This window comes from Plectropomus leopardus, chromosome 6, assembly GCF_008729295.1.
Source record: "Plectropomus leopardus isolate mb chromosome 6, YSFRI_Pleo_2.0, whole genome shotgun sequence".
NCBI classification, from domain to species: Eukaryota; Metazoa; Chordata; class Actinopteri; order Perciformes; family Serranidae; genus Plectropomus; species Plectropomus leopardus.
Genome location: NC_056468.1, coordinates 18,265,838 through 18,276,576, shown reverse-complemented (window position 1 = coordinate 18,276,576; position 10,739 = coordinate 18,265,838). Strand labels below are relative to the sequence as shown.

The following is a 10,739-nucleotide window of genomic DNA, read 5'->3' as shown; positions in this document are numbered from 1 at the left end:
TTTTTCAACAGTATACTTTGATCATACGCTATGTCTACAGTGCAGATGTTAGGACTGGACCTCATGTTGTCTTCAAGGGGTTAACACTTGACCTGCAAATAAAGAAACTTAATACATTAATCCAACTCATTACATTATAGAAAAGTATAAGGCTGCCTCCTTTGTTATCAGCCGTTTTTATGAATAAAGCACATGAACAAAGCCACGTTTAGTCCTCATGGAAATAAAGTGCTTTTATTTTAGAAACAACATTTTGAAATCGACACATTATCTTAAAATTTTAACATATTAAAAAAAAATTGCAGCTGGAACGGTGCAGTACAAAGACCTGCATTAAATTAACAAAGCTAGCCTTTTTAACTGTTCAGCAGTTTGGAAACTTGATCGTTATATTACAAGTAGTTTTTCGGCCCCTGAAAGTCAGACGCAGCTATGCAGAGAGACCTTTAAGAAGTGGTTGACTGTCAGTGAAATCAACTATAGTGGTTAATGCATGTTACTCAGCATCACCCTGGCACAAATGAAACTTCTTTTTAATCTTGTTTTTAAGTTACAAAATTTTTTAAAAATCTGTTCAAAAGTTTTAGTCTAAGTGGCACCACATAAAATCATCACCACCTCTTGTCCCCTCCCAGCCCTGTCAAAGCAAAGCAATCCCTTGGCACATGCTGAAGAAACTAATCCTACATATGGCGGGCATGCTTGATCTTAAGAGTGTGTGCTGTCTTTTCTTCTGCTCAGAGGTCAAGAGTTGTTCGTGGCTACAAAAGGCTGACAGACTGCCTTTAGGAATCTGAATAATCTCTGCAGCATCAGTTGTGTGACTGCTTTTTTAATGCATGACGGCTATAAATCCACAGACAGACTGGTCTCTGCTACTGCGTTTTTGAACTGAGGTGATAATGCTCAAAGTTGCTCAGAGAAATTTAACAAAAATATGTCCTTTCTCAACATGAAATCTGAGAAAATGTTCAAGAAAAATCAGGCCGGGCCCCCATCCTTGTTGCAGCAAGATATTTTGTTACCATGCAGCTGATTTAGGGTTTCTCTAATACCTCTGTTTACCCATTTAAAGAGTGTCCATTCACAAAGTACAAGAAAATGGACTTATGAATTTATGACTCAATTAACTCAACTTTCTGTAGTAATATTGATATGGCAGATATGCATGACTGATACCATTTCGCACAAAAAAAAACAACAACATTTACCAGGCTACAATTTTTGACAGGTTCACAAATTCCAAAATAAAGGGAAAATGTGTAAAATTGGAACCCTGAGATTTTTGTTTTTCAGTGAGCCTGTGGTCCTCAACAAAGTGACTCTGGGGGAAGACTTCACAGTGAAAACACTTGAATGTCCCTTTAGGTCCACAGCACTCGTAGCTTTCTATTGTGCCGATTGGTTTTAATTCAAGCCATGTAAAGACTACAGAAACAACAGTGCCCTGGAACTTTATGAGAAATTTTGGTATTATTCAACTTGGACCCTGTTTTCCCATGTTTTTATATCTTGGTGACTAATGGCAATGGCAATTTTTGAAACTGGCCCAGTATTGAGCGAGAGTGCTCTAGCTGCAGCAGTAAAGTAGGGCTGCAATGTAACCACTCAGGCCATTTGTGCACTGTCAGTTTCATCTATTTAAAGTTCTTGTTTTTGCCACTGACAGGTGCAGACTATATAAGAGTCTGGCAACAGTATGGATGGGACCCTACAAAAAAAAGATATATTTTTCCTTGCCTTTTTACAGATCTGGTCTGTTTGTTAGTGTGTGTAAAGATGTTTTGCTCAAGGAGAACTCTCATCATGGAATCTCGCAGACTTTTCCACATTGTAATAATTTGCTATATATAAGCCAAGTTTTCTGTATTTCAACACAACAAACCCTTCCTGGAACTTCTTTCTCCAAATCTCAATAAGATTTCCACCACAGCTTTCCTGAAACAAGTCACCTCTCAAGAGATTTCAGAACGAGACTTCTCCTTGAGTGAGACTTGGTTACACACAACAAACAGACCAGTGAAAGATTAAGAAAAAAAAGGTTCATTTCTTGTTGGGGTCTTTTTTGTGATGCTGTCAGACACTTAACAATCTGAATCTATCAGTGGAAAAACAAGCACTTTTAGTGGACGTAAATTGACTGCATAAATGCCCCTAGTCTTCACATTGCAGCTTTTTATGTTACCGCCAGCAGCAGCCTACTCTCTCTCTCTCAAAACTGGACCGATTTGAAAGGTTTTTCCCTCCATTAGCCACTTAGACCAAAAAATAAGGAAAAATAGGTTCCGGTTGAAACATACTGAAGTGGCAGCACTACACAAAGTCCCCTTGAGCTGTCATTTTGTTAATAGAACCTTAATTACACTGATTTGAACTCCCTCTGGACAATGTGATCGACACATGTGGGTTACTGCTGCTGCTGCTGCTGTGACTCTGATTTGAATAGAAAATAAATAAAAAGTAGAACCGACCCAAAATTTTCTGAAAAAGTCCATGAAATAAGCTTGAGGATGGAGACACGCTATGCTGAGATAGAAATATATATATATAAAGGAGTATGCTCTTACCAAAAATACCTTTTGGAAAATATCGGATGGCGAGAGTCTGATATTGCCTGTGCAAGAATGATCTGCTACAGAAAGAAACCTGCGGTTGCATAGATGACTAGAGTGGTTAGGAAGGAAAATTGAGGTGTGGTGGTTGCTTCTGGATCTGGAAAAGTTGTATTATTATTATTCCCTCTTATTCCTTTTACTTCTCGGTGAGTGATAGCTGCAAGATCCTCTCTAGTTCCTCTTCCTCCTGCTTCCTCAACCTTTCCTCTTCCTCCTGCGCCCGTGCAGAGAGCTCCATGGCCAGGCGGAGCTCTGAGTCGGGGCTTGAGGCAGAGGGCGAGCTGACAGAGCTGGGGGTGTCTCCATAATCCACCAGCACCCCCTCTGGGATACTCCTAGAATGACATTAATGGGAGAAAGTGAGATCCACCTCTGTTCTGTGGCTTTTACTAACACAAACAAGAGGCAAATAGATATATAGCGTTATCTAAATCCCTGTAGGACACACAAACAGCAAGGACTGCTCCTTTAAGCACATGTAATTATGTAATTGCCACTGTGTTCCTACCTGTCACTCTGGCTGCTGGGCATTACATCAGTGAATTCCCCATCAGCATCATCCCAAATCCCCTCCTTCAATGACACAAGCAGAGGGAGCATTTAGAGGGCACAGTGAATTGCAAGGAAAGGATGGGGACATTGTTGTGTGTTGAGGTATTCGCTGACCTGGCCCGGGACTCTGCGAGACTCCAGGAGACTCTGATGGATGGCGTACTGCAAAAGCTCCTCATCATTATTGGACATCGGTGTGTGTCGGCTCCCTCCTCGGCGGTGGTAACTGTGAGGCACCTCAAACACTGAAGGACACACCTGAAACAGAGGCGGCGCTGCACGGATGGAATAAAGAAAAGTGGTTCGGGATCACAGAAGTGTAAATACTTCAAAATAAATTCAGTTTAGTTCTTAAACTGGCTGCAATTCTACCTGAAGCTTCCTCATCTTCTCCAGAGGATGTTGGTGTGGCTGCTGGTGTTGTTTTCGCCTCCTCTTCAGTACTGCATTTATTGACATTACCAAATGTAATCCTGGCATTCAACACATGAAAAAGGGGAATCTCTGCAACAGAGAAAAACACAACAGATCAGATAGAAAAACAGACTTCAGACTTCAGACTAGGGACTAGTACTGTGTCTCAATTTGGATACCTCTGTTAGTATGCATCCATGTAGTACAATGCGTATGCGCTTGTGTAATGAGTGGATTTCAAAAGGATAGTGCTGTCTCAAACTGAACATGGCTGTTGTGCACTTGCCAATATGATGATTGCAACATTTGACCACTGCTTCTTCTTTCTACTGGCAAACTGCATCTGTACAGACCATTACCGCCAACATTGGACGCCAATTGTTGCCCGTCAAATTATTTGCCAGCATATCTGATTATTCACTAGAGCAACCGCAACTTCTGTAGTTTCCTTGCGCCATTTTCACAAGTTAGGTGGTCATCCCCATCTGCTACGTAGCCAAGATGACAAGCACAGTGTGTACGGAAATATGCGAATTGAAACGCGTGCCTCTTGAAAGGGCAGTTTCTATTCAACTTGATAGGAATGTCACATACCTATTTTAACAGGGAATCCAGGAGGAAACTTCAGGGTTACGAAGTCTCGTAGCCGGGCAAAATGGGAACTGGTCCGAGCCATGAGGTCGATAATTGGGGTCACCTGCTCCACCAGCGACAAAGGATGTTCCTCGCTCATCCACAGAGTACCTTTGAACCTGGTGAGACGAGAAAATGCTATTCAAAGATGCACACAACTTCATTTATTGATGAAGATATCAAGCAGCAATAGGGAATAAAAAATATGTTTCTGTGGCCATAAAGCTGTGTTTCTTACTTCTGTGTTCGAATGCTCAGCTCAATGGGTCGGCCGATGTCTCTGTTCCCCAGGTCAAAGTCAGGATCAAAGTATTCCTCTGGAGTGATGGCAGTGGGATTGGTGGCAGTTGCATACTCAAGAGTCAGGTCCTTTAAAGTCGAGAACTCGAATCAAATCAGCTTCCAACAAAACACAGAAATTTAACGATATCACAGAATTCATGTCTCACCCCTTGTGCACTGATGTGCTGCTCCACAGTCCCAAGCAAAGACTCCAAGATGTTCCTTTCACCTTTGAACAAAAAAACTGAACTTCAGTACTCTCATTCATTTTCTGTCAAATGCACACCATCATGTATACATGCTAAAAATAAATACACTGAAGTTACCCTTATAAAACATCCGAGTGAAACAGAAAGTTGAGCTCATGTCATCAGGATGGTTTTACCAGACTAAAGAAAAGTAAAAAGGCCCATATGAATATGTCCACTTACTTTTTATCCTGGCTTTCTCCTCGTCTGTAAGATGTTCTGTCCTCGTTCTGATTACCACATTTACATTGTTCACACTAAAAACCTGCGAAAAAAACAAAACAACCCAGAATCTAATGTCAGGTATTAATATAAATGGGCTCCACAGTTTTAGGGTGGCATTTATTATTTATTTTTTCTTTTAAATGTATAAAGCTGCCATGAACCTTTGCTTCAAATCCGTTGACCACTTCAGTTTTGTCGGCTCTCCAGCCCCAAATCCCCGACTTATTCCTGTGAGAAAAACAAAACAAACAATAAAACTCGCAATTTGTGAAAATAAAAGCCACCGATACTTTTACCCTAATCACTACAGGCTCAGTACCACCAGGTGTTCCAAATTAACAGCTCTGAACACCTATTTGGAGTGAAGACGACACTGAGATTATTAGTTACACCTGTGCTTGTCAAGTTAAAACGTCCGCTGTAAAAGAGGCCCATTACTCATGACCGCTACAATCATGTTGTCTATCATCTGTCACCTGTGTCTGAAGACGTTATGCAGATGAAGATGAAGAAGATAATATGAAGACAATATATTGCCTCAAGCTAATTGCATGCTGTATAACTAACGCACCTAGTTAAATTTGCTCACATTATAATTATCTACTGTGAGCTGTTTGTAGGGCAACCTAACACCCTCATTTAAAGGTAAGCGTTGACAAGCAGACAAACTTTGAATGAATCAGTCAGTGTAAATATTGGATGATAGACAGTTAGATGCCAGAATGATATTGGAAATATCAGCCAGCAGAATGACGCTAATAAGCCTGATGGTATCCCTGTTCACACAGTAAATTCAGTGCCATGAGACGTCAACTCTGATGAAAAACTGTCAGTGTTTGTTTTTGGCTGGTCAAAGTTAGTACATGTTTTTAAAATATCTAAATGCAAAGATATAATATACAAGATTTTTCTGAAACACAACGTATAGTCTCATACAGATGGCATTTCTCTCAGTCATCGCTTGTGACCACTTGAAGTGTTTGGCTGTGTTTTTTTATTTTTGTATCTTCTTATTTTGTGTGTTCAGGACGTTTATGGGCGTGTACACCCACAGCGCTCAGGTGAGGTCGGGGTTTTATGAAAAGGGCAGCGACTAGTCTCCTTGACGCAGTGCAGAAAACCAGTACAGGAAGACAAAACACCAAACGAGTAAATCTGGGCTTGGCTTTTACTTTCACTTTTGTGGTTAGTGGTTTAGTGAGCATGTTTAGAAACAGTATCCAATCATCCTGCATAGTATATTTAGAATGATACCAAATACCTCTTTTGATACCCAGACAAAAAGAAAAAACACCCTAGGCACTCACATAAGATCTATTTTTTCTTTTTAAATCAACAACCTGCATACTGTGCTGGTGCAGAAAGTCACTCAACACATACCAACACATCTGGGTTGAAAATCTGATTGTAGATTTTTTTGTATCTTCTGTACATTCAGTACTATAAAAGGTATAATTAAAAAAACAACGATACTTTTGACAGCCCTTAGGTCTATGCCTGTTGCGAGAAAACAGATGTGACTCTTGCCTCTCAAAAGCGATATCCTTGGTGTCCAAGTAGGTGTTGACAATAGGAGTGGTCAACCTTTTGGCAACTTCCTGTTCAGCTGGTTGCATTGACTCGAGCGTGACGTCCTCCATTTCTTGAGATATGTTGAAGCGTTCAGTGTCCACGACTTCATCGTCATGGTTAACTTCCATCAACTCTGCACATGAATCTGTCAAAAACACAGTCAGCGATGGACTTAAATCATTCAGTACAAATCATGCAGAGGATTTTATTTTTGGGTAATAGACTTAAAGCACACACCGTCTCCTCTGAAGATGTAGCTTCTGCGCCCCCTGATCCACGTCATGTTTTCAAAGCCGAGAAGAGTGGCATCCACTCGCAGGCTCGCGCCACTTTTCCAAATGCGACAAACATCACTTGGACAAACCCGGGACAGAAGAGGGACTGTGAAGCAACAGCACATGAATGTCCCGCACATGGAAAACTATGTCATTCATTACTAAACCACAACAAATACTTTCCCCACCACCAAGAGGCAGGTATGTAGTTTTTCCTGTATGACCTGATGAAACCTCTAAGCTGCCAAAGACAACAGTAATGTTGTGTGGATACTTCAATGCAGGGTGAATACACTTGTAGGTACTTTTTGTCTTTTGCATGCAGAATGCTGATAACAAGACTGTAGCAAAAATGTTACTATGCACACACAGTCCACTTTACTTAAACACACACTGAGAAAAGAACTTACTCCAACTGGTGAATTCCCACTTCATTTCCATATAAAAGTCTGGAGACTGTGGATGAAAAGATAGACAGAGCAGTTATTTCCTTTGCCGGTAAGTGTTTCCAGGCACACGTACAGATGGATGACATAACAACGGGAAAATGTTTAACGTAAAACCTCTCGGATCTTTGACAGCAGTTCAGGCACTCCTCCCAGAGCAGTGGAGGCTTTGAGGTAGTCTCTGCGTTGAAGCACTAACTGAACCATCTCTGGATCTCCGGTGCTTACTGCCTCCTGCAGCACTACACAGAGACAGACAAGTACTGTATAAACAAACCACTAAACCTTTTAAGGTAATAGCATCTATTCCCCAGGAGTAGCAGCTATCCATTAAAAAAAAAACCTCAACAATGGCGGTAATAACCAAGGAAAGTGAAGATATTTCAGAGGAGTGGATTCTTTGACCAGAAACCCCATTAACGGCAGATGATGTGTACGTTAATGTGAGAAGGGCTCTAAGTGATCAAACAACCCACAAAAAAGCAAATCTATAAGACAAGTGAAGAAAACAGTGATGATGTAATAGCATTATTTCTCTGTAATATATGCAGTTTTATAACCAACCTGTCCAATTCATGCTGTTTTCTTTCGTCACTGCAGCACCGTGTCTCAGAAGGACTCTTACGGACTCCAGGTGCCCGAGCGACACAGCCAGGTGCAGAGGTGTCCGACCCCTGGGATCCACAGCCTCGATGTCATTCTGACGAAATTATGGTGAGACCCACACATTAGTCGGACTAAAAACTGCAGTACTGACATGAAAACCTGTAACATGAACAAAAGAGCATGCTGGCCTTGTAATCTTGCTATACTTCTAACTGTGGGCTTTCATATAATAACTCATAGAGTCATTTTACACCTTCAAATTGAGGTCATCACAGATAATGATAAAGATCTGCAGTGGTCAGTACACTGACGAGACACAGCATCATGTCTGATCCTCATACTGTATGAGTCATGAGGAAACTGTTATTGATCTGCATTGCTGGGTACTGGTGACATTTAGGGATTGCATCACAGTAATTTTATCGCTTACTGTGATGAGCTATGGTGAGGAAACACATGAGGAGATTAGAGATGCTTTTGATTAATTAGTGATATTTAGAGATATTTTTCTAGAATAGTCAGTAATGTTTGACAAGAATAATGCTGAGAAGATGATAATTACCACCCTAAACTCTTCAGAGTAATAACAGCACAATTCATTTGACAGTCTGTAAACTTTAAAGTAATCCTACACAGATCTATGTATGTATTTGGTAAGGGACTGTTCGTTATTTATGAGGGGGGAAACGGTGGTGCAAAACAAGGGGCACCTCCAATTTTTTTTGCAGCACTGGAGAGAGAGAGTTATGTTTTTTTGGATTTGGCTTAAAGAAGGGCCATTCAGCTTTAAATGGCCATATCTAGTAATTATTTTGAATACCCTCAGAACCCTGAAATTGGCAAGTGTGTTTGAATGGCATGCTTTCTTTAAAATCTCCAAAATCACCTCCATATTTTATATTTCCAACTCTACATACAAGCTTTGTATTATATCATAAGGCATACAGTTTTGTATTTTTGCACAGTTATACACATTTATAATTTTCAAAAAATATTCACATACTGGTGCTGCTTGTTTTCATTATAACTGTATTTCCATTTTATATTTTTACATACTTTGTGCAGGTACTTATTTCTACTTTCCTTATTTCTCTATGCTTAGCATCAGAGCGACTGTAACTATAAACAATTTCCCTCCGGAGATCAATTACATACTTCTGATTCGCACCATGATATTAAAAAAACACCCCAACTACTCTCTTACTCTGATAAATAAAGCACTGTCCCTAATTCTTATGATATAATGTCTCGTCAGATACTGTGTTTGACTAATCCAATGAACTGGGTTAGCAGTCTAAACAATCAGCTGGAAACAAACTTTGAATAGGTTCTTAAATAGTTGTGTTTTTTTTTTTGTAAAGTAAACTTTAAAAACCTGTTGATCGGTGAAACTATGTCCTTGTCCACATTTCAAATGTTATCTGTGAGCTGCACAGCGGAGCATCTGTCAACACGACTGGCCTACTTTTACTGGACGGCTAGGGATGATTTAACAGCTCACTCCTGGCTTCATCTAGCTAGCGATCACTGATGTGAAGATTTGAAACATATGCCTTGTTTTAACCAACCTGTGGTAACGTTATTTCTTGCTCCAGCGTCCTGTAGTCATTCTCCCACACTGCTGCATGCAGGGGAAACTTCCCTCGGATGTCTTCGCTAACGTTAGCCGAGGACATCTTCCTCTTTATGGAGCCGCTCACTGCAACGTTAGCCTGCTTCCAATAATCACAGCCATGGGGAAAACTGCGAAAGCTACACGCTAGTTATAACAAAACGTATGATAAATACGATCCATGCCCTTGATGTGGGACAAAACAACGTCGAGATATCTAAACCGGTGTCCAACTTTTCACCAAGCCTTCCCCTAAATAAAACTTTTGAACAAGGAAGTGCCAGGAGCAGTACTCAGTAATGACAGGGGTGTCCTAAATAGAAATTGACTCACAATCTAATTACTACAGTGTAATTAAGACTGATTTCCTCACCCCTCAAAATTGCAATGAATTTATATGTGAAAACGATTATTTCTTTGGTAAATGCACGACAGAAATATGATTTGTAAATAAAATCATCGCCTTTTGAAAAATAATAGTCAGTTCCAGTTGGGCAGAACCATTCAACATGCCCGCATGGGGGTGGCAAAACAACACAAACATAATTCCTAAATATACATAATTCCGTGTCAAACGTTTATGTGTTCAATAACTCGTTTTTACGCATTTTGTCCTGCAAACACTACGAACACAAATATTGTATCCAAGCGACATTAAATGTAATGCCCATAATGTCAAAATGGGATCGGCGGCTTTACGTTTCGGGAAGGGGGAGGGGCCATACGGTCAATGGGAGGGACTGTGGCTTTAACGCCAGCGTACCACGGAGGAGGGGTTATACCATGGATGTGTTATAGTGAAATAGAGTTATACACACAGATTGTGTATGACGATGGATGTACACAGTTAATAACACGTTTATCACATGTGGCGGTTTGCTCTATTAATGTACGCTTGTGTGATGCCTGTTGCTGAGCCTTAGTTTTTAAAAATAACGAGGAGTGAGTCCTAAAACCGTGAAGAGTCTTTTACAACATGATCCCGAATGGTGGAAAGCCAGCCATCTCCAGTCTTTGGTCATCCCATAACTAGTTGTAAAAATGTGGTGAAATGATCTCTCTGAATCATGTGTATTTTGTAACCTTACAAAGGCACAAAACAATCACACATTTATTTTATGAATGCATATATGTAGAATTTTTCTGGATTGGTAATAAACATGTTTTTGACTGGTTTCTAGATTAATTCAGAGAAGAGAGATGTTATTTTTTATTATGAGAAAAATGATTTGATCAGATATTTTATTTTTTTTTACTTT

General features: G+C 40.2%; 1 protein-coding gene across 1 annotated transcript; it reads right to left on the bottom strand.

Moving 5' to 3' along the window:
* Window positions 1–232: 232 nt before the first annotated feature.
* On the bottom strand, window positions 233–9,919 carry ankrd13a (ankyrin repeat domain 13A). Its single transcript, XM_042488283.1, has 15 exons — window positions 9,437–9,919; window positions 7,827–7,962; window positions 7,380–7,504; window positions 7,227–7,272; window positions 6,779–6,922; window positions 6,497–6,686; window positions 5,131–5,197; window positions 4,928–5,009; window positions 4,664–4,725; window positions 4,453–4,583; window positions 4,176–4,333; window positions 3,540–3,671; window positions 3,282–3,442; window positions 3,124–3,188; window positions 233–2,950 (listed from the first exon to the last, which is right to left on the bottom strand). Exons 1-15 carry the CDS (start codon window positions 9,542–9,544, stop codon window positions 2,752–2,754), a joined length of 1,806 nt encoding a protein of 601 aa, XP_042344217.1. The 5' UTR covers window positions 9,545–9,919; the 3' UTR covers window positions 233–2,751.
* Window positions 9,920–10,739: the final 820 nt, after the last annotated feature.